Genomic DNA, 27992 nt, shown 5'->3' on the forward strand with positions numbered 1-27992 from the left:
ACATACATGTGTGTGTGTATGCGCGCATGAGCGTGTATGGATATAGATATGGATATTAAAGCATTTTAGTTCCAAATATGGACACCGATCAATGCATGTTAAAATTTCCTACACAATTCAGTTAGAGAAGTTCTCCAAAATGAGTTCAGGATCTGTTTTCAGTTCCCTAGAGACAGAAACATAGCAACAATTTCATCTTGATACCTAAATTTTTATTCTCCCGAGCCATTTAATGTGCTATTAACTTGGTTATACTTAAAGAGAGCTTTTAAATTAATTGTATAGTGCAAATTCTGACATTTCTAAGAAATAATTTTCTTTTTTTAAAAACTTATACGAGACTTTAAAAATATTTGCAAATTACCCTAAGAAAACAGTTCTTTGTAGTATGTATAGAATTTTTTATACATGTATCTGTAATTAAAATATCTTCCTTAAAAAAGTGTGGACATTCTCTGCTATATATCAATATAACATTAAATAGGATATAATTCTGGTTTATGCAAACTTACATATTATGAGAAGCAAAAAGAACTACCAAAGAAAGCTGTGACTATATTTTTGAACAAGAGTAATCCAAAATCTATGAGTGAATGGAACAAAAGATACTAGTTTTTTTATCTGTCATCCATTCATCGCGCTTTTAGGAATCTCTAGTTTAGCCTCCTATTTTCTTCCCATCTATTAACATATAGGACCAGTAAGGTGAAGAGATTTTTCCGCAGATTGGAAGGCCTGATTTTGCATGCCGCCTGCATCCCGCTTCACTTCGGCCTGATTTTTGGCATGCTATGGACCAGTCCATGAATCAGGGGTGGGGGACCCCGATCCAGTACAAATGAAAACCAAGATTTCTTTTCAGGAGTACAGAGTGTATAAGAAAAGACAAATATGGAAAAGGGGAGAAACAAGCAAAACTATTTTCTTTATTACCAATTTAAACACATGAACCCATTCCCAATTCAAGGATACATAGTTATAGGAGTATTTCAACATCAATAAGCATTTGAGAAAGTTAATTAACTATGGATTTTTGTTTCTACATATTATGTTGGCCAAAAATAGCATAGTCAAATAGAAAAATATTTTCTAAATGCAGTCCAATTGTAGTGATTTAACAACCTTAATATTCCTGTTGGAAAATTCTAAAATATAGGCGAGAACATAGCTTAAATATGCTATGTGCTATGCTTAGCGCAATAAGCTAAATAAGTGAGATAATATATTCAGACATAGCCGTCCTTCAAATACCATGGCCATGGCCCCACCCTAAAAAGGGTTTTAAAGTACTTAAAAGTAAAAGTTTTAATGTTAAGAATTATCTTAAATTTATACTAAAGCTGAAGAATTTTAAGAATTTCTACAAATATAGAAAAATGTAAAGAGAAGAAAAAACACATATTCTAAAAATTAAATGAGAAGAGAGAGATTTTACATGAGGAAAAAAGAAAAATAACTTGGGCTATCAAAATTAAAAATAGTCCTATTGTTGAAATTTAACCAATTTTACTTAAAGCATCCATTTTGTCAGCCACATAGGACTTGTATAGGTCAATCCTTTCCATCAGAGTAATGCGTAACAGCGTTCCAAATCATGTTATCCAAAAAGCATTAAAAAATCTTTTGTCTGTTTGTAACCTTCAATTAGCCCAGGCAGTACATCATAGTGCAACATTTTTTGAGTTAAGATACCTCAAATTCATTAAGTTAAAGAATGTGTACAACATCCAGAAGAACTGAAGTTTCAAGGATCTTCCTCAAGTCTTTTAATCATAAAATTGTGGCCACTGCAGTTTTACCACGTAATCATTATTTCCGTACTCCTTGCCAGCTTCTCACAAATAGGGTCAGTGGGGAAGCAAGCAGGAAATCTGAAGTCACTCTGTCTCCCACTGCTTTTCTGCCCGCTTATGGTCTTTGTATTTTTCTCTTTAGAAAAGAAAATATGTTTGAAAGGATGACCAAACAGGTCATGGATTACCTAGTAATTTCTAAAGTTAAAATTCAGGAGTATTTGATAGCTGTTTAAGATTAAAGAAAAGCAATCTGAAGGAAATGTTATGCTCATTATATACACAATGTACTCTCTTACATCTATCTAAAGTGCTGGATAGTTTTTGTCTCTTTTCAACACTTGTTTTTATTTAAACACAGATACTGTTAATAGTGTGACCAAAAATTTACTGTGTTGTAGATACTGTAATAAAGGGATCAAAGAAACCTGTGAATTTACCATGGAATGTTATCTCCTTCTCTCAAGTTTTTCTTATACTGACAATGTTCAGAGATGGATTGTACCTTTTGTAGCAAATGAGCACAAGAGAAATATTGTAAGACTTACCTCTGGAGCAACTTCTCCATTTTTGTTATGATGAGGAGTTTCATAAGCATCAATTTGTTGTTTTGTAAGTCGTGCTAATTTTTCTGCCAACTCTCTCCAGTTCTTCCCAAGTTTTACCGCCGCAGTAAAAATAACTGTATCCTGGGTAATACGGGCTACTAATCCTTGGCAGTCTAGCTTTAAAAGTGCCTGGAAGCACAAGTGTGATGGTTATGTTTTTAAATATTTTTAATAACAAATAATTACAGTGCGATTATAATGTAACAGCTTGGATGCATAACTAAGGAAGAATCGTATCTTTTTACTGTATAGAAGTAATTTTCCCCATATTATTTATTAATCTTGGGTTTTTTAAAATAGAAAACTGGCCTAGAGTTTGAAAACAATTATTGTAAGATTTCAGACAGTAGAAATGTAAGGGTTTATCTCTCCCTCTCTCTGGACATATTGGAAAGTCCCAAACCATGTGATTTCCAAAATTACTACTCCATTAACACAGAAAATAGCATTGTTAGTTATATAGACCTAACTCACGGCTTATGATTCATTAAAATACATTTGTGTGTTAGATTTAGATTATCCACACATGTGCAGGGAGATTTGTGTACCCTATGTACCTTTTCTCCCCTTCAATATAACCCTACAAGGTGGATAAAGGAGAAAAGAAGACCAAAGAAGTTCTAAGTAATAAAGTGATGCTGGAAACTCAACATTAAGAAAACTAAGATCATGGCATCTGGGCCTCTCAACTCCTGGCAAATAGATGGGGAAAAAATGGAGGTAGTGACAGATTTTATTTTCCTGGGCCCCAAAATCATTGCAGATGGAGACTGCAGCCAAAAAATTAAAAGATGCTTGCTCCTGGGGATGAAAGCTATGGCAAATCTAGACAGCATACTAAAAAGCAGAAATGTCATCCTGCCAACAAAAGTGTGTATAGTCAGACTATGATTTTCCCAGTTGCAATGTATCACTGTGAAAGGTGGACCATAAGAAAGGCTGGGCACCAAAGAATTGTGGTCTTTGAACTATGGTGCAGAAGACTCATGTGAGTCCCTTCAATGCAAGACGATCAAACTGGTCAGTCTTAGAGGAGATCAACCCTGATTGCTCTTTAGAAGGCCAGAACCTGAAGTTGAAACTCAAATACTTTGGCCACCTAATGAGAATGAAGAACTCACTGGAGAAGAGCCTACTGCTGGGAAAGATTAAGGGTGAAAGAAGAAAAGGATGACAGAGAATTACATGGCTGGATGGAATCATAGAAGCAGTAGGTGTGAGCTTAAATTAACTCCAGAAGATAGAAGAGAACATGAACGTCTGGAGGAATGTTGTCCATGGTGTCGTTATGGGTTGAACATGACTTTGCAATTAACAACAATGTGGCTAGCGGCTAAGTTCAATCTGAATCTTCCCTCTTGCAGTCCAACGTCTTGACCAAATTGCCTCAGTTATTATTGGTTCCTATTGACCTCAGGATTGGGTAAACAGATTGGGGAAGGTATTTTGATAGTTTATTATACTGTTTGCATTTAAATTGCCAGGCCCGTCATCCAAACAGAGGTGGATACCATAGTTTATACTCCATGTCACATCTTGTTTGACAGACGTCATGGATCATGGCTTGTATGCCATGACTAAATATGTTCTACTTATCCATTCCCATGAGTTGAGAGAAAAAGTAGGAGCAATTGAATCTTGCCAGTTATGATATGAAAACATTCCCAGTAATGTTTATTACAAATTTACTCATATTATAAATACTGCCATTTTTAAAACAAATATGATTTGGCTTCATTGTTCATCTATCTAATTTAAAAGGATGACATATTCTTAAAGAATAAAAGTTATGAAAGAAGAGATAGAATGTTTTTTCCTGTAAGCTATTGCTTATAACTCTAGAGAATTAATGAGACTTCCTTACGTATCCCTTGACAATGAGAAAAGTCATGCTTGTTACTTTAAAGCTATATAGCTTTTGTAACTTTGCTAACAAGCACTGTGACACAGAAACAAGAAAAAAGGTTTTTTATTTCTATTGTAAAACCTGGCACTCTTCATTTCTTCTTCCTGGCTTCCTGATTTTTTTCCTTCTGTCTATCTTATAGTTATAAAATATTTATTAGGAATATTACAAAACCCAATTTTTTCTAAAGATGCATTTAATTCTAATATCTTTATTAATATGATTATATTAAAATCTCGGAATGGCATAAGAGATTTTCCTATTATAATTAAAATGGATTTAAATAAAGGAGAAAACAGAAAAGTGCACAATCTTTTTGAAAGGAAGTATCTAGTGAGTCTTTATTATGATGATGATGGTGACAATAATAATAATTATAGTATTGATAAATACTTTAATCCATATTTTTCCCACATAATTCAAAGCAAAACTATCCTATAACATGTTCAGGTGAGACTTTATAAACAGACAAAATCACCCCTTTTATGTTCCAATGTTTTTTTTTAACTATCAGATTCCATAAAATTCAACAAGAACAGAAAATCTATTGGGGCAAAATGAAGTTATAGTTTGAAACATCTGTGCAACTCCAGATTGCCAATGTTCCAACTACTTCTGCACATCATCTTAATTTTGTGAAGAAAGGTGCAAAATCAAATCTTATTTGACTTTATGTCAGTTCTCAAAGTATGTTCCAGGAATATTTTTTATACAACTGATACTTCTTATTCGTCTAACGAGAAAGCCAGTTTGGTATAGTGGCTTAAGGCACCAGCCTAGAAACCAGGAGACCACGAATCCTAGTCCTGAACTTCAGGAATGAAGCTAGCTGGTACCTCTAGGCCAGTCTCTCTCAGTCCTAGGAAGCAGGCAACAATGGCACCCACTTCTGAAAATATTGCCTAGAATTATGCCAGGAGTAAGAATTCCTAAATTCAAAGGATGTACAGGTAGTCCTCAAGTTACAAGAGTATTTACTGACTGTTCAAAGTTACAATGGCACTGAAAAGTGACTTATGACCATTTTTTACAGTTGCGACCATTCCAACAACTCCATGGTCACATGGTCAAAATTCAGATGGTTGGCATATTGTTCATATTTATGACGGTTGCTATGTCCCAAGATCAAGTGATCATCTTTTTGCCTGACCTTCTGACAAGTGACATCAATGGGGAAGCCAGATTCACTTAACAACCAGGTTACTAATTTATGAACTGCAGTGATTCACTTCATAACTGAGGCAAGAAACGTTGTCAAATGGGGCAAAATTCACTTAATAAATGTCTCAGCACAAATTGGGCTAAATTGCTATCGTTAAGTCAAGGACTACCTGTATATAAATTAAAGATATCTAATAAGATTTTTTTTTACTGCTTTCTTTTACAGAGCATTCAAAGTATTAAGGCTTATATGAAAAACCTTGATTAGATTCAAATTTGTAATTTGGAAAAGAGGCTAAATCAAAACACAATGTGGCAGGGACGCAGTGTGTACACCCCACTGACATTGTGAATCATGCACTATTCCTGGCACTTGTTACAGCATAGATAACTACGGTTAAGTTATCTTGTATTTTTGCTGATTCTTTATATTTACGGTCCTTTGATGCATTACACAGATTCAGCCTGCATGGTACTTAGCGAAAGACCGGCCCAAGGTGCCTCTGCCAGCAAAACAGGAGGTCAAGAGAGCCCTCCCAGTACTCCTTATACACGGCCCTCCCAGGCTGTTTTTGGCTGTGATGGCCTCCTGCAGCCTTTTGCCAGCGAAAATGGAGTCTCGACAGCCTACATTTTCACTGGCATAGGGCTGCATGAGGCCATCATGGCCAAAACCGGAAACTTGATGAGTGACATCAAGCTGGCTACCCCCACCCAGCCACCTCACCCACAACTGTGGTCAAACACAACCCTTTTGCAGCCCTCAATGAAATAGATTTTGGAACCCCTGTACTAGTAGGTTAAGATTTTTTTTAAAAATGTCTTACACTGCAGAGGGAAATTTATTGGTTGTATATGAAATGTGATAGGAGAAGAACAAACAATGTATAATGAACTAAAGGAATAGAGAAAAGGGTAACAAGAAGTTTCTTTCATTTTCTGGCTCCTTCCTATAAGTGATGGAAGAGAATCCTTAATTAACTCATTCAGAGCTTCAAAGATATACAAAATAGGAAATGACTGTACTTGAATTCAGATAACAATTCTCATTCACCCATTCAAAAAGGAAAGTGATAGCAGCCCTATCCTTCAAGCAAATGCAAAGAAGACATGGTCCAACACATTAGGTCAAGGGCAGGGGTGGGTTGCTCCGGCATTACTGCCGATTCAGTGCATACAAAAATTTCTGTGCACGTGCACATTTGCTCATAAATAGGTCTGTGCATGCGCAAAATGTTTTTTAAAAAAGTCTGCAATGAAAGTTCTTCTGTGCATGCGCATAACCGAAATCAAGATGGTGGCACTGTAGGAAAACCTGTTCGCAAGTGTGGCAGGCCTGGGTCACTGCTGGTTCCAGTGACCCAGGCCACGAAACCACTACCTTAACCACTGGTTAAGGAGATGCCTTATGTACTGAAATGTAACCGAATAGTTAAATGGCTAATATTGGAATTTGACAGGCAAATCCCCATCCAGTATCAAAAAGAAAAGAGAGAGAGAAAAGACTGTAGCTGCAGTAGGTAACATGTAAAAGTTCAAAGAAAGAAGAATCCAAAACTAACTACAGGGGGGATTTTAGTAAATATGCTTTTGTTAGCCATTGATACATTTAATGTTCTGGTTGGGTAACAGATGCAATGAAATGGGTAGTTGATTTATTTATAAGATTTGTGTGGCCACCACCTTAAGAAATGCAATTCTGGATGGTTGATAACAAATACCTAAAACCAAACACTATGGACACTATAAAAGCAAAAAAATAAAGGCAAAAGAAAATTTATTTGATCTTGCCAACACTACATCTTCCAGTTCCAACCTCACCCTAGTTCATTGTTTGAGGAAAGAAATAGCTCTTTATGGCCCACTAAAAAGGACTACTGTATTACAGAAAAAGCACACTAGATGGGAACAGTTCAATGAGGGGACCTTAAATAGGCCTATGCCAACTGATCTTGGTAATGAGCAAATAGCCTGAGGCAGTGGAGGCCACAGATAACGTGGTCCCATGCCCTGCTGGGTTTTAAAGGTAATAACCAGTTGCTTAAATTGCACCTGGAAAAAAACTAGGAGAACCAGTGCAGCTCACAACATAGAGCTGGGCAAATCAGCTGGTCAGATGTTACAACTGGTCCACCTCATTCTGGACCAGTTGTAACTTCTGGGTGATCTTTAAGGCTGTAGCAGTGTGTTGCAGAGTATGTTGCAATCGTCCAGTGATGCCTAACCTTTTTGTCCTCACGTGCTGAAAGCATGCATGTGTGTGACAGCACTCACTCACATGTCCACACCCATAATGCAATGCACACGCAACACCCCCCACATGCCAAGCTCCCCACGTTGGACACCCCCGTGCTCCCCTATACCCCATTTTGGGCCCAGCAGGCCTCCCCGGAGTCTCCTAGGACCAAAAATGGGTTGTGGGGGCACACGGTCCCCACGGTCCCTTTGCATGTGTGCGCAATCCCTCTGACCTCCCCACACACATGCACATCTCCTGCATGCACAGCAGAGACATGAAAATCACCTGGCCAGCAGGAGGCATGGACATATGCGTGGTGGACCTGAGCTGGATGACAGCTTGCATACCTGCAGAGCAGGCTCCATGTGCCACACATTCATAAGTTCGCCATCACGGCAATAGTCCAACTAGGCAGTGACCATGAGTCCAAAATATATTGAAGTGCAAACTCAGTACCTGCCTGTAACTCCTTAAAGTACCTATTTCTTTTCCTGGGATTGTATAATGCAGCTGCTTTAAGCGACTGCAAGAAAGTGCTAAATTCATCATCTGATGCTATATACCCATTATCATCACCTGTTTAGCAGGAAGTCCAATTTGATTTAATGCTGGGTGTGAATGTATGCGTTGGAAGAGTGGCGGGAAAATACTAGTATTTTCATATTCAGCTTTCTTTAAACAACTTCATTATAATCCAAACAAACCTATAAACACAGATGGTGAAAATGAAGTACCAAGCCAGAAGACTCTCATTGCATTCCAGCTGCTACTCATCCAAGATAATCTTTCAAATTTAAAACCATCATTGCTATCAACTCTCAGGCTCTGGGGTACAATAGGAAGGCAATATCATAACAAATCTCATTATGTCTTATTTGCTTCTACTCATCTGACAGCCCATCCCAGCAGTACTTACCACAGAGAGTTCATATAGGAATCGTCTTGTGCTTCTCTGAGCATGGCAAATTTCTTTAAGCTTCTTCATAATGTACGCTACTTTTTCAGACTCTTTTTCAACTTCTAATGCATTTAAATCATACCGGGACAAATCTGAAAATTGAAGAGCATCAGACAAAGCTTTCCAATCATTTAGGTTTTCTGACACTGTGGATAAGATTGTTGAATAGATATAAGTCAATTTTTTAAAAGGCAATGCAATCTGTTCAAGGAGGCTGCTGGTCATGATTTCACTATCCTCAACATCAATAGTTTGGTTTTCAGTTATCACTTTAATATTTTTGCAGTGAACAAGTCCAACTTTTCTTCTAAGAACTCCTACATACCATTCTTTAATTTTCGTATGTCCAATGGCTTTGACCTTATCTTCTCCAAGTATTCCTATCGTGTCGCCTTTAAAATATTCTAGTAAGTAATCAATTTTGCTTTGGCGTAACACTGTTTTGAGTGCTGTACCATAGCGGGTAATATTTAAAACCTTGTCTTGAAAAGTAGGGTATTTTATGGTGGGCAATAATAATAATGGTGCAGATTTTACTTCCTTGCGTTTTTCAATTCGGTTTGGCTTGTTAGTTACACCCATTAATAACTTAGGAGGTGGTTCAGGTGTTGTAATGTAAAACTGGCATGCCAAGTTATTTTCTGGGGCTTTGATTTGAACACGGAAGACAAAAATGTGTATTTTCCTATTGCAGATTATAGAAAATGGAAAATGACGGTGAATTACTCCACCACCTCCTTTCAATTTTTCTTCTTTAATTTCTTTCCTTTGTTCTTCTTTCTTCACTTCAAAATCTGAATCACAGGAGACAACAGAAATGCTGAGGTCTTGCGGTTTCTCCAATACAAATGTGTGTTTCCCCCATAGCTGGAAAATAACTGGGGGCAAGCTCTTTCCTCCCTTTTTAATGTCACATACTGTTAGTTTATCAGGAACATAGTTGTGATCAAATAAAGCAAAAACAACAGTGAAAGACGGATGGATATGTTTTGGTCCATAAATCCCAACTGAAAGTTTTCTGTGGATATATTCCCAAACACTTACAAGAGAATTAACTGTGTTTGTTTGAGCTACAACAATGATATACATTAAGTGACTAAGGTCTGTTAGTTTCACTTGTACAGTATCTTTATAAATGTAACAATTGTGTATTTTTTCAAATGGCCCTTCCTTATTGCAACTACACAGACAAACAATTTCAGTCATTACCTGACTAAAAGGATCCTTTTTTATTTCAGCTGCAATTTTCATCTCTAATAAAATAGCCTCAGTCGTGTTAAGGTTGCTCAAGGTAAGTTTAATCAAAGGGGTCAAGGTGGTTGAAAACTCATCATTGAGTGATGGTGGAGAATCAAGGATTGCCTGCAGGCCAACTTCTTGGAATTCTCCAAGTGCCACATGACCTTCAGGGAAATGAACAGCAATATCTGAGTCGGGAAGCTGTACTGAACCACCTTCATAATTCACTTTGCAGACTATATGGGTTTCTATAGATTGGGTCTGTGCCCATCCAGGACCTTGATTTATCACATTCAAATCCAGGCAAGATCGGGCCAGTTGTCGTTGATTCAACCAAGCTGTCTTGTAGGCCTCACGTTGATTCTGAAATGCTTCAGTTTCTGGTGGTAGGATATAATTGGATGGTTCTGTATTGGAAAATTCGCACCGTACATCCATAATATCCAAAAGATCTGAAACACTTCTAGATTTTGGAGATCTTTTAGAAGGTTTGCGACAAAAGAGATATTCAATATTTAATTCATCTCCTGATGAAGCAGCAGAATCTGTCCCATTTGAATCTCTAAAAAATAAATCTGGATCTTCTTTCAAGATAGATACCCGTCTATTGTTTTTTTCTTTGTTGCATGATTCAGCTATGTCATCTAAAAATGGATTAGATGCTGACAGTTCCTTCCAAAATGGATTTGTCTTAAATCCACCAGGGGCAACTTGCTTAAATTCTCCAGTCCAGTGTGATTTAAGATGCAATTTATTTTCCTTATTGTCTGTTTTTTTGGGGGATGAGAAAGAAAAAGAGAAATGTAAATTCTCATTGAATTTATTTAAATATACCTAGAATAAATGGAAGAAAACAAGTTTACATTTATCCACCCAATTCATTTTTAACTAAGAATTTAGGTGTCCATCTGGAAAATTAAGATTTTCTTAAGGTTCTATTTAAAATTTAAATACAAAAATATTAAATGTAGCGTGGCCATTGTTCAGTAGTTATTTTGAAAAAACTTACTACTCCCAGACTGATTGTGAAATAACAATTGAGCAAGTATAGAATATAGTTCTACCTTTTCCTAGGAGTGAAATCCCCTAGAATACAATTGGACTAAATCAGAATAAATGGTTAATATTTTTACGATAAAATTGTTATCTTCTTCAAATTGGAGTAGGCTTCAAGCTTCTTCAATGGTCAATGAGACGGTCTATGAATACTGATGGGTGTTATCTACTCTTGACGCTTAACAGTTTATTGGATCAGGTTCCACTAAGCAAAGCTCTAGGTTACTATAAAAATGGACTGTTGTAGCCCTTGGGATATATATTACTGATGGTGAGATAGCACTAACAATATGCTAAAGGTTCCCCTCACACATATGTGCTAGTAATTGCTGACTCTAGGGGGCAGTGCTCATTTCCACTTCAAAGCCGAAGTGCCAGCACTGTCTGAAGATGTCTCTGTGGTCATGTGGCCAGCATGACTAAATGCCAAAGGCACATGGAACACTTAACTTCCCGCCAAAAGTTATTCTTATTTTTCTACTTGCATTTTTAGGGAGGGAGAGAGAGAAGGAAGGAAGAAAGAAGAATCCACTTGCCCTTTTGGAAAAATCATCTTTGAGACAACCATGACCTGGATGATTGGCAATCTCCATAGACATATGACCTTGTTCTGAAGTTTTGATATCTGCACATATTCCCATGGTCACATCAGGGATGGGTTTCAAAATTTTTTGCTACCAGGTCGGTGGGCATGGCTAGGGGGGCATATGACTGAGTGCGCATAGCCAACTTGATGCTGGGGCTCTTTGCTGTCTCCCGGACGGTACTGAGGGCAAGCCTAGCAGCCTACTCTTGAAATGATGGCAACAGCAGAAGCCAGCACTCAGGAAGGCCAACGTTAGCATGCTCCCAGCCGCGCAATGCAGTGCCTTCGCCAGCTCACATCAGAGGATACAGCTGCAGGTAGTATTGCTGGGCTGCTACTCAGGCAGTGTGGAATGCAGTTTAAAGCTAAACTGGAATGGGTGGCTTGCTGCTGATACTTGTTGCTTCTTCTAGTTGGGGGAGAAACACCTCGGCCGAGTGGGCTCTCTTTCTCTTTCCTTCCTTGGGTGGATTTGGTGGGAGCAGCGGGCTTCCTTGCCAGCTTGAGGAGGAGAGGAGGCAGAACTGTTGCCCAAGGGTGAGAGCAACTCCTGGCCGCCTCAGGGTTAGGGTGGAGAGCTGCCTTGAGCCTCCCGCTCTCAGTCTCCTTGCGCTGGGAACATCCTTCTCTAGAGAGAGGCAAAGAAGAACCTCCACCCTCCTATTCCTTTGGCTCCTGCCCAACACTCTCTCTCCCCTTTGCCTCTCCATACTTGTTCACCCATCCCAGAGAGCTGTGGCTATGCCTCTCTCCGATCCAGCTGCCTTCCTCGCCAGTGTCGCTCCTGAGCGAACTCTTCCGTCCTTGGCTGTTGCGAAGAAGCGGCAGCTCTGGGTGCCTGCTTCATTCTCTTTGAGAGCCACTTTGCACCTCGTTTGCAAAGCAGCTCTCAAAGAGAACGAAGCAGGAGTGGTGCACCCAGAACTGCTGTTTCTTTGCAACAGCCAAAGACCTCTTGCACTTGGAGTTTCAAGTTGGAGGGGGACTGCTGCAAAGCCAGCAGCTTTGGGGAGCTCCTTCCCTCAGTGGTTAGTTTTCTTACCTCTAGGCAGCTATGCCAACTTTGTCCTTAAAGGCTGCTCCGTGCCTTTTGATCTTTCTCGGGCATGGAGAAAAGCAACTCAGTGAAGGGACTGAGCCTGCTGCTGAACTTGAAAGCCAAGAGGCTTCTTTTCCACCCAGTCACTGCACACTGCATGCAGGGCATCGAAAAGATTTCTGGTAATTTCTTCTTAGTGGAGGACTTTTTGTGGCCTGCGGCCAGTGGCTGGGTGGAAAAGAAGCTTTCAATCCTCCGGCACTCAAAGAGGCAGCTGAATGGCTTCTTTGCCATCCAGCTGCTTCCCAGCTTCGGTCAGCTTGTCATCCGATGGATGCAGTGACCGGGGGACCGGTTCGGGGGCATAGCCAGCCTGCTGATCCTACCAGTTCAGAGAGCCAGGCCTGATTTTTTCTACCAGTTCAGCCGAACTTGTCCAAACCCACCTCTGGCTCACATGACCACAGTTTGGATGCTTGGTTCACTTTTATAGCTGGTTGCAGCATTCTGCTGTCACATGAACATAATTTATGACTTTTTTTGCTAGTTTCTGGTAAAAAATCACCCATAGGAATACATGGCCATGATAGTCATTTAAATACTATGGTGTTTGCTTAACAACTGTTGTAAAAAGGTCACAAAATTATGTCTGGTCAAATGAGTGCTTCAATTCATGGACTCCATTACAATCATAAATTGAGGATTACCTATACTACCAGTACTAATATGAATAAGAGACTACTAGGAAGTGTAAGGGCTTACAGGAAGACTGGGAAATTTTAAAAAAATCCAGAAGAAAGTGGCAACTTCTGCCAAGAAATCTACATAGATGAATCCATGAAATCACCAAAAAGCGAGATTAATGTATAGGAAGCTTTTAAAATCATTTTTTAAAAGACTAAATAATTATTATTTTATTTTTATAATTTTTAATACTAAAAGCTCCCAACTATTACAATTGCTCTTCATAGTAAAATTACCAGTATTGATTCTGATCATCCTTCTCTGTACATTTTTTCTCTAAATATTATTGACAAATTTTATATGTTTGTATTTTAAAAGAAAAAAAACATGAATTATATTTGCCTCTCTTCATTATAGTCAAAGGCCTGATGCTGAAAGGGCAGCCCTTTTTATATTCTTTCAAAATTCTCACCCGTACTGAAAACATCTACCTAAACATCAACTTTACCATCATTACTACCATACTTTTCAGAGACACGCCAGAATATAAGAATATAAGATGCACCAAGATTTTGAAGAGGCAAATAAAAAAAAAGTTTTTGAACTCTGCAGATCTCCCCAAAACGGCCTCGTTTTTCATCAAAAAAAGCATAGCCTTTAGGAGGCTTGTAGACTGCTCTGGGTAGGGCAAAAACAAGCAAAAACCGGCCCATTTTTCATGAAAATGGGCCAATTTTTTGTCAAGAAAAGGACATGCATAGCATTTAGGAGGCTTATAGTGCTCCTGGGGGCTGGGGGGGGGCAAAAACGAACAAAAAACAGCCTGTTTTCCGTTCATTTTTGCCCTTCCAAGCCCCCAGGAAAGGGGATGGGGTTTGTAGATGCCAAAAATGCTGTATTCATTGTATAAAATTTTCACCCTCTTTTCTGAGGGAAAAAGGTGCATCTTATACTCTGAAAAATATGGTACTTATATAGAACATCTCCAGAAAATCAAACCTTTTTATGATAAATACTTTCTCCTAGAATCAGAATGGTGAACCTATGGCACACGTGCCACAGGAGGCACATGGAACCATTTGTCAGAGCACGTGAGGCCTTGCCCTTTCAGCTGCCAGCATGCATGCATGCACTGGCCAGCTGAGTTCAGCCTTTTTTAAAGCCATTTTTCGCCATCCCCAGAGGCTCCAGAGACTTTGTAAGAGCCTGGAAAGGGTGAAAAGAGCCTCCCCCACCCCAGATGCCCTCTGGAGGCTTTGGGAGCTTCCGTGAAGCCTCTGGAGTGCAAAAAACTGCCCCTATGGGCAAACCAGAGGTTTGGGAACTGACACTCGGTTTGCTCGTAGAGTCATTTTTAGTCCTCCGGAAGCTTCAGGGAAGCCTCCTGAAGGTCCCCGAAGCCTCCGGAGGCTTAAACCAACCTCACGAGAAAACCTGAAGTGACTTCCAGTTTGCTCCTAGGGTCATTCTTTGCCCTCTAGAGGCTTCAGGGAAGCCTCCTGAAGGTCCTGAAGCCTCCGGAGGGCCTCCAGGGCGGGGGGGGGCTCTTTTCGCACTCCCCAAGCTCCTATAATGCCTCTGGAGCCTGGGGAAGGCGAAAAAAGCATGCAAAAATGGGGAGAGTGTCTCTCATGTGCGCATGCACACTGGGGGGGGGGTCGTGCGTTGCATTATGGATGAGGCACGCCCGCGCACCCCCCCTGCGCTCCCCCCTTATGTCACATGAGCCAAAAAAGGTTCGCCATTGCTGTCCTAGAACTTTTTTTTTTTAAAAAAGCAATGGCTGAAGTGGAGCAAAATCACATATAAAGAGTTCCATTCATTTCCACTTTTTTCATAGCAGAATATTTATCTTCTTCCTAAAATTTAACAGCAAATTATATTTTCTGTGCAAGTAGTAGAGCTGTCAGTTACATACCTATCCAATCATTTCTTGTAAGGTTTCCATCATCCAAGTCAACCAAAGATCCTTCTGATTTGCTCCATGAAAATTCCTTTAAATGACAGGAAACAGACATTTTTCTTCCTAGATGATTTAAGATAAATTTGTAAATAAATGGAGAACTATTTAAAGCTGCAAATATAATTTCAAATGTAATGTTGGAATCAGTATCTAAAGCATTTTTCCAGCATGAATGTGCCCACATAGGTCTTCAAACAAACCACCTCATTACTTTATTAAGGCAATATTTTCTGTGCATAGAACAAAGAAGCCAATTAACATAAGATTAATTTCTTTTGTATATAAATTCTATCTACATGTAGTATTAAAGTATTGCATATGGTCTATTCTAATAGGCTGCATGCTCTCTGGCTTAAATGTCCAAAATTTTGTTTATGTGACAAAGCAAAGCTATACAATTATGGTAAATAACACTGACCAAAAAATAAAACATAATCAAAAAATAACTTTTTACAGTAAACAAAACAGCAATAGATAACTTATCCCTTCAGATAGATTATAGGCAATCTGGCTTTAACCATACTTTTTTTGACAAAGAGAAGTTGAAATTCAAAGTATCTGATTGCTATTAATTTGCCTATTATGTGTAACCATTATATAAAAATCCATATATACCAATAGTAGTGAGAATTATTATAGTGAAATACAGTGTTATATAATGGAATTTAATATGATTTCTTTTGATGGATATGCACAGGATTGTTCAAAGCTAAGAACAGATTAGTTGGAATTCCATATTGAGTTATGTTAGCATAATTGACAAAAATAAAAGACTTGGATTCAAATCTGCCCTTAAGCATGGAAATTACTGGAGAGATTTCTCCTATCTCTAAAACCAAGTGCGTTCGATATCTAGATGATGTTTGTGTATCTAAAAATTCCTTGACAAACTCTCTGGTTGCTTGGTGCCTCAAAGTACCATAATGAGCCTAAAAGATTCACAAAAAATAATATAATCAGTGCATTTAAAAAAATTAGTAAGGTTTAAAATTGATAATGTGCTATTAACTATGAAATTTAGTGAGGTGATTTTTGTTTCTGATTTTCAACAATAGCTTCAACACTATAAAACTACCTTTAATTAATTTAGTGGTCATGAACAAAATATAATTTTGTGACTATAGCATTAGCTTATCTTATTAAAAAAAAAATGCTAGTAACAATTAAGTCTTCTTCTAATGACTTTTTTTTGAGCCAGTGATTCTGAAGAACCTGAAGATGAATCTCAAATACTTTGGCCACCTAATGAGAAGTAAGAACTCACTGGAGAAGAGCCTAATGCTGAGAAAGATTGAGGCAAAAGTGGACGACAGAGAACAAGGTGGCTGGATGGAGATACTGAAGCAGTCGGAATGACCTTAAATGGACTCCAGCGGATGGGAGAGGACAGGAAGGCCTGGAGGAACATTGTTCATGGGATCATGATGGGTCAGACATGACTTCGCAACTAACAACAACAGGGATACTTGGTTGATTTTATACCTTTATCATCAAATGTGTTTGATATAGCCATAGTATGAAGTATTCACCTTGTCTAATTAAAAAAAACACTCTTCCTTCAATAAAGAATTGGGTCTATATTTTTTGCTAAAGCACTATTAATCTATTTTTTTAAAAAAAATCTGCCTTCCATTAATAAGAGAAGAGGTGCCAATACTTCAATTAATATTTGTGCTTTCACTTTACCCCAGCAGGTGGCAGCATCTGCCGACAGTATCTGAAACTAAACAGGCCTGATGATGGACGAGCTTCCAGAAGGTGGCAATGGAAAACCACTGCTTTATTTGTCAACTCCTTTAAGTTGATTTAGGAAGCGAGATTCACATGGATTTTAACTAGTTTTAAGGTCAAGAATTAGGAATTAAAAGACTAGAATCTTGACAATAGATAACCCTCCTTTATTAATGATGTTATTAAGGTGTGGGCACCCTTTGAAACTTTTCAATTAAACTTTTCATTTTTCCACTTTGGTTTCATGAAAAGCTAAGAATCATTTAAAAATAAAAGTCTGTACACGTAGTCCTAAGCTTCATTCAGTGACCTTCCGAAGTGACAATGGCACTGAAAAAAGTGAATTGTGAAACTTTTTCATGCTTTTCTGGTCTTTGACACATCCTGATAGTCACTTGATCAAAATTCAGATGCTTGTCAACTGACTCATATTTATGATAGTTGCAGTGTCCCACAATCCTTTTTGCAACCTTCTAATAAAGCCTTCTGATGAGTAAGTCAGATTCACTTAATAACTGTGTTACTAACTTAACAACCGGAGTGATTCACTTAACACATCTGGCAAGAATGGTCATAAAAGATAAAGGTTTCCCTCGCACATGTGTGCTAGTCGTTCTAGGGGGTGGGCCTCATCTCCGTTTCAAAGCCAAAGCCAAAGCCAAAGAGCCAGAACTGTTCAAATGACTAAACGCCGAAGGAGCACAGAATGCTGTTACCTTCCCACCAAAGGTAGTTCCTATTTTTCTACTTGCATTTTTACATGCTTTCAAACTGCTAGGTTTGCAGAAGCCTGGACAAGTAACAGAAGCTCACTCCATTATGCGGTGCTAGGGATTCAAACCACCAACCTGCAGATCTTTCTGATCGAGAAATGTCTTATCCACTGAGCCACCGCGTCCCTTAAGAAAGGTCATAAAATGGGGCAAAATTCAATAACTGCCATGCTTAGCAACAGAAATTTGTGGCTCAACTGTAGTAGTAAATCAAGGACCACCTATAAAAACTTCTTCCATCTGCTGATGTAATCCTTCTCAGTTTTTAACCCCCTCAGTCCTGTCATTGAAAGCCCAGCTCTTCTCAAAGAAGACTTTCCCTTGCAATTTGATTTTCATTCTCTGCACCTTTGTATCTGCTTCAGATTGGAGATCAGGAGAAATGAAAGCTAATAATTTTTAAAAAATGGTTTTCTAAAACTCAATGTGATGAACTATTGGTGGATAGCAAAACTGAATCAGAAGAATAACATTTCAGTGTGTTCTTGCTAAACTGAAAATATACTGACTAAAAAAGTCTCTGCTGTTTATTTTTAAATCACAATTAAAGAGCAGTATAATAATTGCTACAAAAAGACTACTTATCATACATTCCACTAATGGAGAATAGTGGGTTCTCTATATGGAGAAAACAAAAGGACAGTTGAGCAATATTCAGTCCGATTGCCATGATTTAAAATAAGGGCAAAAAAAGAGCAAAGACAGCACCCAGCTGTTAAATGATGCAAATTCTGCACACATTTTGAAAACTCTCTGAGAGTTTTCTAAGATAAAAGACAGCATTTATAGAGTAGGGATGTAACAACAAGGCAGAAAATACATGTTGTTTGTATACAATATGCAGTGACACAAATGTAGTAATAAAATGCCTCTAAAATATTTCTTGGAAGTTTGATCATATATTTATCTGAATATAAATAATTTCAATGTAAGATTAAATGAATAAATACAGACTTTAAAAAAAGCACTCATAAAAAGCTTTGCTGATATGCTAAATAATGGATGTCCAAACGTTTGGTTTGCCTTGGCCTTACTGAGGAAGAGAAATTGCCTTGGGCCGCTTATAAAATGTACATACAATATAGTTAATATATATATAAATCACATAATAATAGAGTTAAATATTAAAGTTTACAATCTTGTGTGCTGCAACACTAGCTGTTCAGGGATGCACATGAACCCAAGTTGGAGATACCTGTTCTAAACATTAAGAGAGCGGTTAGTCACTTAGCTAAAAAATAAACAATCAAAACCCCCTTCTATTGTTGACTTCGTACTCCAAGAGAGTCATTTTCACATCAGACAAGTTGTATTAAAAAAAAAAAACGATTTAAAGTCCAAAATGATGCATAACATGCTTGATAAAATACCTTTTTCAACTGATATACTGTATTACGCAGAAGAATAAAGTATTTTGAACTAAACTTACAAATGAAATTGCTGTGTATATATCAATACTACAAAACTGATGTGAATCCTGAAATCTTTTATTTATTAGTCTTTAATTCACTTAATTTTGGATAACAAAATGATCTTCTTCCATTGGATAGAATGGGGGAGAATTATATTGATTTAACTTTATTCTCTTGGAATATCTCTGGAAACAAATTTTTTCAAAAGTTTTGCTTCCTGAAAAACCTTTGGAGATTATATTTGTGTTCAATTTAAGGGAATCTAATTTCAGAATGACCATGTCACATAGGAATTTTAAGAAATATGACATTCACTTTTAGTGACCATGATGTATTTATTCACATTATGCTTCTATCAAGCTGCATGAGTTCAACAGAGCTAGCAGTGATTTTCTGCCTGTTTTCATTTGTATTCAGTGTCCAATACATATCGCTACAGTGTCCAAGCAATAGTCAGTCAGCATTGATGGATTCCTGTGGCCCTGATATTTTTGCCAATATCCTGGTGAAACTCATTGCACCTAAACCTTCGGGAAAGATGTCGAAGTGCACATGCGGAAACTGAATCTTCACTTACATGTTGCATTTCGTGGTCTTGTATGCTGTAAGCTTGTCAACCAGCTGAATGGAATTGGTGCTCTATGGATGGATGCCAAGAAAACTCTCAATAAAACCCATTACTTTCCAAGCAATTTTCTCTGGCCCCACTAACAGATCCTTGAATCGCTTGTCATTGATGATCCATCTGATCTGTGGATCAACAGAGATGCCTTCCTTGATCTTAAACATCCGTTATTCTTGGAAACATTTATCTCAAGTAACAAAAACTTCACCTTTCTTGTTCATTGCTGTCACAAAATTTGTCATTATTACAAGTTTTATGTGAAGCGAAGTTAAAAATATCTATTAGCTCAACAAGTGGTTCATGTTTTTCTACCCTGGAATCAAATTCTTTCAGAGTAGCCAATTTTTTTTTTTGTCTGTTCCATTCACTTATGTAAAACAGTAGTTAATAAACTGCATTCCAAGCAAAAAATAAGTATTTTTGGATCCCCACAGATATTTCTGTTGTATTTGATGAACTGGATATGCATTAGCAACAGTTCCATGTTTCTTTCATGTGTGCAGCACAGTCAATAGATAATATTATTAACTTAGATTTCTATAAAAAGGTGTGTGATAGGTTAAATTACAGGCTACTTTTGTGATAAGTAACCAAAAATCAGTAAGATGTAGCCTAAAATGTTCAGAAAGCAAAATCTTTGTTGTACTATTTCATACTGATGAAATACCAAAAGCAAATGATTTAGCTAATTCATATATTTGCAAGGAATTGAGCAATAGGCTTTAGAAATACATACTGTATTTAAATTACGATTGTCACATAGTTTTTGCAACTATTTCAAGTACTGAATTTTCTAGCTCCTAAGAGCAATGACAGGATATTGGCCAATCTAACATTTAAAAAGTTTTCATCAGGAAATTTACAAGTACTTATTTTCAGGTCACCTGGTGCTATTAAATATTAAATGTCTACTTAAAATGCTTAGTGTAGTAACATTTTTTTCTTTTTAAAAAACTGAACTCTAATTATATTTCACACAATTTTTTTTTAAAGAACAGAATGGTGCCATATCTAAGCATCATGGCCTGAAGCAATGCCAAGAATATGCTGAATCAACTGACATAATGCTAACAGGGAAATTTTCCCTGTGCTGGTGGTTATAGGAAGCTTTCGATTTTGATGTAAAAGATTGGGATGACAAACTTTCTATTAAAATCAGGTGAGAAAAAAGAAAACCAATCTAAATAGTGCAGAGCATGGCAACTGGGGAATTTTCTGAAACATTTTCAAAACAATTCAGTTTGTTCCTGTCACAGGCTTTATCACAGTGCTGCAAAATTCCATGAGGCCCAACCAAAGAAATTAAGTACCACCAATATACTGGAAGATAAAACTGAAAGAAACTACCTGTAAAAAAATGGAATAAGCCTAAAAAGCAAATGATGAAATGAATTGAACAGCTAAGAACATAAAAAGCAGACCAAATAATTTTGGGATTGAAAAAAAAATGTATTAAAAAATTCTGTTCATTTGGAACACATTTTATTGCTGTACAAGGATGACGGAAGAAATGAATACAGTTGATTTAGAAGAAGATATCTGCCAAGAAAGTACATGACCATAGCAGAATATATATAATAAAATGACTTAAAAAGCATTCTAATAACTGAAAAAGAAAACAGCAATTTAAAATTTGTCATGTAATCTATTAGATCTGCCCAGAATTGAATATAACAGGACAATACAATGATATTTTTTCCAGTACAAACTTCTATTTTTTTCCAATAGAATGCTGATAAAGACTTTGCTTAAACAGGCATGTACTAGACTTAAATGATATATTAAATGAAGATTTAAAATATAAGAGTCTCTTGCTAATCTATATTTTCAAAAGAGCTGATGGCTACTACTGTAAACCTTTTAATAGATCAGTCTCCCTTATCTTTTTAATCCTTTATTGGACAGTTGCAATTTTGAAGCATATTATTTCACAAAAAGTCTACGAAGAAGTCACTTACTAATTTGCCAAAGATTTGCATGAATTGACCACAGCATTCTCTGTCACTTCTCGTAGCCTTTCTTTCTACTATTACTGCTTGCTTCTAACTGTTTTCCACATAACTGAGCAAACTTCCCAACAAAACCAATAGTTGCAATTGTGTATCCCTGTGATGGCAAACCTATGGCATGCGTGCGACAGGTGGCACATGGAGCCATTTCTTGGGCACGTGAGGCGTTGCCCTGTCAGCTCCAGGGTAGCTGATTTCGGCTTTCATTTTTTGGCAAAAAACAACACAATACACAAGAGACTCCTTAGTGCTCTGGTCATCTTCGTGTTGCCTCAGGAAGGAAAGGAATGGGGAGCAGCAGCAGTCGCTGGATGCAGGGACTCTTACAGAAGTTACTGCTACATGTTCCTCAGACAAGGACTATATGAACTAAACTGTATTTTATCCCCATCTCTTGTTTCAACATCATTTATGTTAAAGCTATTCAAAATGTAATAGAAAATATTAAAGAAGTAACAATGGTAACCCTAATGCACTATTTTATTACTGCTCTGAACTAGCTGCTAGACGATATTGAATTAACTTGAGCAAAATACCTAGGTTTATCAAATTTTGGACAATTTACCAAAAGAAACTAAGTTTAACCATTATAGCCCCAAATCTTTATCAAATATATACCATCCCCGATTTACCAGTTTTCCATAAAGAACCAAGTTCTAGATATTTAACTGGTATAGAAAACCCGCTAAAACTTGAGTTGATACAGCTGTCATACAGATCCAAACAAAATGGCTACCACTTGGATTACTTTGCTTATCTTATTGTTACCATATAACAATATCAAGGATGATTTTACCTTTGGCACTTTAGATGGTGCCAAACTTCAACAGCATGTCCACTGGTAAAGAATGGTGGGAGTTATAATTCAATAATACATTAATGACCACAAATTTTAAACCCAGGCTTTTCATCAATATGCTGATCTTGTCAACTGTGTAAGACTCTTTGACATATAAGATGGAAAAATGAAAAGGAATAACTTTTAGAATTTTGCATTGCATTCTACAATTGTTACATACATTGTTGTATGAGAATAATTTATTCAAATAAGATCAGAATCCAAGTGATTTTAGCTAACCATGAAAGAGCTAAGTAGTGTTGGATCTGATTAGAACCTAGAAGGGTCCCTTCTAAAATTTCTGGAACTTTACATCAATCACAAATCACTTCATGATGCAGCCAAGAAAATTATTTGGGCATGTCCAAATTCATATATTTCTAAATATGAAGAAACTAACTATCCTCTCTTTAGTCATAATGGCACTTGTGAGTACCTATTTTCCCCGTCACTAATAACACTCAGATTTTCCAGCTCACAAAAGTAGTTTGTCAGGAAATGACAATGATTTTCAAAGGGGAAAAATTAAGAAGGGTTGATTTACAAGTGTGATTTATTTTGCAGTTATAAACATTCAGTTCAAATTATTTCGTTTTATTTTATTTGAACATATTAGATCAGAAATAGCTGGCAGAGCAGGGCTGTCAAACTCACAGCCTGCGGGCTGGATGCTTTAGACACTGGCCATGCCCATTCCCGGTTTAGCGAAGGGGAAAAAGTCATGCTTCATCATGTGATAATGCCGTGACAATGCAAGTTTGGCACCCCTGTGGTAGGACATATTGTCACATACAGCAGATTCAGTGGTGGGTTTCAAAAAAATTTGGAACCTCTTCTGTGGGTGTGGCCTGCTTTCCGGGTCTACTGGTGGAACCTCTTCTAACCTGTTCAATAGATTTGAACGGTTCTACCGAATAGGTGCGAACTGGTAGGAACCCACTTCTGAGCAGATTCCAAGAAAAGGTTTAATCCTGTATGTCCTAAGTGGTATTATATTTCCCCAATATTGTACCTAGCAAAAATAAAATTTCATATATTAATCACCTAAAGCATTTTTCATTGCCTTGTGTTAAAACTGAATGCACACATGAATTTTTTAAGTATTTACTATTCCACAATCTAATGTCTTCCAGATTATTAGGACTACATATCATAACAACTCATTCAGCATATCATGTGGATTATGGGAGTTGCAGTTCAATTTATTATAAAGCATTGGATTGGTAGGCTTTGAAGTCTTATTGTAACCAATTTAAAACAAACTTTTTTTACAATGGGTTTTCTTTAGGTATTTATAAATAACTTTTTAATGCATTAAACTCGAAATGAATCTTTCTTAGGCAAATATTGAAGGAGCTGGGCATAAATGGCATTCTAAAAATGTATCAATTTGTGGAGAAAGAATTGGGTGATCGATTTTTCTGAATTTCTCTACAGGACAAGGAATTCTCCAACAATTTCCAATTGCAGGACTCCCAGGGGTTAATGCAGTCTTCTATCTTCTATCAATTTTCCTTGAGATTTAATTAAATCATGGGAAGTTAGAGAAGTCAAGGAAGAAATGATTGTACCGTGAAAGACAAGAACCTACAAGCACTACCCCATCATTAAGTTTGAATAATGCTCTATAAAGATTCACCAAGGCTATCTTCTTCCTTGGAAAGTTTTCTATTTTTCCACAATTAAATTGAATATGCATTGATAAGAAACATATTACAGGAATATTGTTACTATTGATTAATTTAATATGGATATGCAGGCCAAAAAATTCTGGGTAGTTTATAATATTACGTTATGCAATTTAAAACTATGAGAGTTCTTTGAAAATTCCAAAACGTTTGCAAAGGCTGTGTGTGTGTGTGCACGCGCGTATGTAGAATCTTACAGGAAAATGTACCTTGTTTTTTTTTATGAAGTACAGCCACCTCATTATTTAATAAATGCATTCATCTTTAAGAAACCAATATGCTAGCTGTTTCTGCTAGAAAGCTATTTCTCTGGCCATCATCTAAAGCTTCCTGCACTGAGGGACACACAAACACACACACACACACACACACACAGCAATAAAGTTTTATTTACTTGATTAATGTTTTCCAACCAATCAATTCAATTTAATTCATTTGAAAGACCTAGCTTACATAGTATTGTTTAGATTAAAATGTTTATTTTACCTATTTCCTGCACAGAATATTATAGGCCATAATGAATTATTATGACATATAGCTTTATTTGCATAGCTGAAAGATATAGTTGAATATTACTTTTCTTTCAAGTGGGAACTACCTGACTACTCATTTAACATCTGTTATTTGCCCTGGGCTGCCTAGCAAGCTCATAATCAGTATGTTATAGTATGGTATTTGGCTTTCAAAAACTTAATAAGCCATAAGCCATGGATAAGCAAATGCTACCAGTCAATAACCACTCAAAATCTGATTTACACAAAACAAACATACAAGAAACTAAAACTGTAACAAGAAGCCCACCAGCTGAAAATGCCCTTTTCATATTTGTAACTCACTTTTGTTTCCCAAAAACTCTGAATGGTGGATGTTGCTCTTGCTCACCCCACCCCACCCTGCCCTGGCCCTTGTGATCCTCACATAAACAGAGAGTTTGGGCGAGAGTTACTAACTAGTTTAGCCCCCCCCCCAGGGAAATTCGTGGCAAAGTAGCACCTAGGATTCATACGACTGCAAAGAAATCAGTTCGTTTCTACCCTCCAAGCTAAAACATTATTATTTATCATTTCAAGCAGAAGAAAAATTGTGCTCTTTATGCTATAGATCGGCATCCACTGCACGATCCATAAAAATATATCTTGGAACGAGAAAATAAACTACTAAATGTGTCGTGCATTATGCCATTCTGGATAATAATTTTTAAAATGAGCTCTACAAAACAAAGGAAAAAGGACTCCCACGCTCGCCTGGATGAGAATTTCAAATTTGTGAGCACCACCAACTCTACCGTAGTATTTTCCTGCTAAATGTTTATAACTTCACAAACTCTTCAAGAAAAACCCGAGAGCAAGGCTTGATTAACACATACATCTTTACAGTAGAAACTACGGTGGGATAATATGATTACACACATGCTCGAGAAAAGACCAGAGCTGAGACCTAAGTTTCCCAAAAGCCAAACTCAGACTTGGGCACCCATCCCGTGACAGACCTACGCCACACTCTTCTTCGTCTACTACTATCTTAGCTATTTCTCATTTAACATTTGAAACGTGCAATTTAAACAAAACAATACCTTTCTCGTCCCCCAAATCTGCAGAGGTCAATTATCCTGAAGCATCACTTTAGAAACTTGCAAGTGATTCAGGATTCTTGATAATCCCGCACAAGCTTCTTAAGTATATACTCGATTACCTTCCCAGTTAGAAGCAACACCTCGTCTTGTGGCGGCAGCGCCTTCTGGAAAACTGAGTCCTACAACCGTTTCCGAGCGCCCAATGAGCCAGGGGTTTCGGAGAGCTTGAACTACACTACCCATAAACCCATTCTCTTCACCTGAGCTTCCACATGAAACCAGGAGAACTGGTTTGATTACTAGAGTTTCACCTTGGGCCGGAAAGAGAGACGAGGAGAGAATAGTTCAGTTTACATTTTGTTTTGTGTGGAGTTTGTTTAGTTTAGCCAGGCTTTATCTCAATGAGTATTTAACTATGTATGTATTCTTGCTCTAGTCTATCGCCTGTCATTTTTCTCAACATTAACAATTTGTAGGTTATAAAAAAGCCACGGAAGGTGTAAATTAACATCTGGCATTACAGAAACTAGGTTTCAAAAATGTATGAAATATAAGATCTTATTTTTCAAATTACCTGAGAAACTTTGAACTGCCAGCAAGCAGGCAAATTGGGATAGACCAACAGTCATAGAAGATAACATTAGAAGAGGAGAAAAGACCTTGTCAATCTCACTGATTTATTGGAGTTGGTGGGAAGTAATGCAGGCACCAGGAATATTGTTGTGTTTGCATCATCCCCTTATTATTTTTAATTAAATTGTAGTTTATCAGGATTTTCCCCAGGTAGTTGTAGTCTAAATCCACATATTTCTAGGCAGAGCAACATTACAGTTCTTGAAAGACTGTATGCACATGTATCTTTGTAGGCCCCCTGTTGTATAATAATTCAGATATACATTGTTATAAGGTTATTCCTTGGACCAATGTATCATTGCAATCAGATACATAATAAGGAATATCATCTTATATTTTATATCCTGCCTTTTACTTTCAATAACTCAAAATAGCATACATGGTATTTTGTTTTGCTATATATCAGATATATAAAACCTAATGTTCTCTATGAAGGCTCATACAAGTGGAAGATCTGGTTATTAGTGGGATTACTAAGAAAAGTATGACACCACGGGAGTTGACACATATATAAATGCAATTAGAATCATAATCTTCCATGACAAAAAAAAATAAGCTTCCATTCTTCGGAAGTATAGAGAATGGGTATCTACCTTCTGAAGCTTTATTTAATGGACCATGCTTACAATTATTTTGAAAATAACTTTTCCACAGCCACTGTTCTGGTTTGTTGCTAAGGTGTTTGTCCAGAATTAGGGCATGCAAGTGTGTTGAGCTTTACTCCATTGTCTCCCATTTTTTTAACCTTAAAAATTGGTGGGGAAACACACCAGTTTTCCAATCACAACGCTGTTGAAAATTTACAAATAGTTTTGGCTCATAGGTAAGGTGACCAGATTTTCAGATTGGTAAAGAGGGACACCTTTGACCATGAGGGGGAAGGGGTGCTTGATTAAAAATTTTATACGGAACAACAAAAATTTTCATACAATGCAAAAATAGTATTGTAATATTTTTTTATTTCAACATAACTACAATTTACAAATATAAATTGTAACTGTTGCCAAACATCAAAATTTTGATCACATGACCATGAGGATGCTGAACGGTCGCTAAGTGTGAAAATGGTCACTAAGTGTGAAAAATGGTAATCAGTCACTTTTTTCAATGCCATTGTAACTTTGGTCACTATACCACCTTTCTTGCCACAGTTCTTAAGTGAATAACTGCAGCTGATAAGTTAGTAACATAAGTGAATCTGGTTTCCCCCTTTGACTTTGTCAAGAGGTCACAAAAAGCAATTACATGACCCCAGGACACTGAAACCATCATAAATACGAATCTGTTGCCAAACATCAAAATTTTGATCGCATGACCATGAGGATGCTGCAATGGTCACTAAGTGTGAAAATGGTCACTAAGTGTGAAAAATGGTCATCAGTCACTTTTTTCAATGCCATTGTAACTTTGGTCACTATACCACCTTTCTTGCCACAGTTCTTAAGTGAATAACTGCAGCTGGTAATTTGTATTTTGGA

General features: G+C 37.2%; 1 protein-coding gene across 2 annotated transcripts in view; it reads right to left on the reverse strand.

Annotated features, from left to right (window-relative positions):
• MACC1 (MET transcriptional regulator MACC1) overlaps positions 1-26200 on the reverse strand; it is a 33344-nt gene extending 7144 nt beyond the window's left edge. Inside the window, exons 1-4 of one of the 2 annotated variants that reach the window (XM_032235490.1) lie at positions 26001-26200; positions 15188-15295; positions 8624-10671; positions 2342-2530 (exon numbers count right to left, since the gene is read on the reverse strand). In XM_032235490.1, coding sequence (XP_032091381.1) covers positions 2342-2530; positions 8624-10671; positions 15188-15295; positions 26001-26124 — 2469 coding nt within the window. In that variant the 5' untranslated portion in view covers positions 26125-26200. Of the gene's footprint in view, positions 1-2341; positions 2531-8623; positions 10672-15187; positions 15296-25881 lie in introns of both variants that reach the window. The other variant, XM_032235491.1, reaches the window with a different exon arrangement.
• Between the last annotated feature and the right edge of the window lie 1792 nt (positions 26201-27992).

This window comes from Thamnophis elegans, chromosome Z (genome assembly GCF_009769535.1).
Source record: "Thamnophis elegans isolate rThaEle1 chromosome Z, rThaEle1.pri, whole genome shotgun sequence".
In the NCBI taxonomy this organism is placed as follows: Eukaryota; Metazoa; Chordata; class Lepidosauria; order Squamata; family Colubridae; genus Thamnophis; species Thamnophis elegans.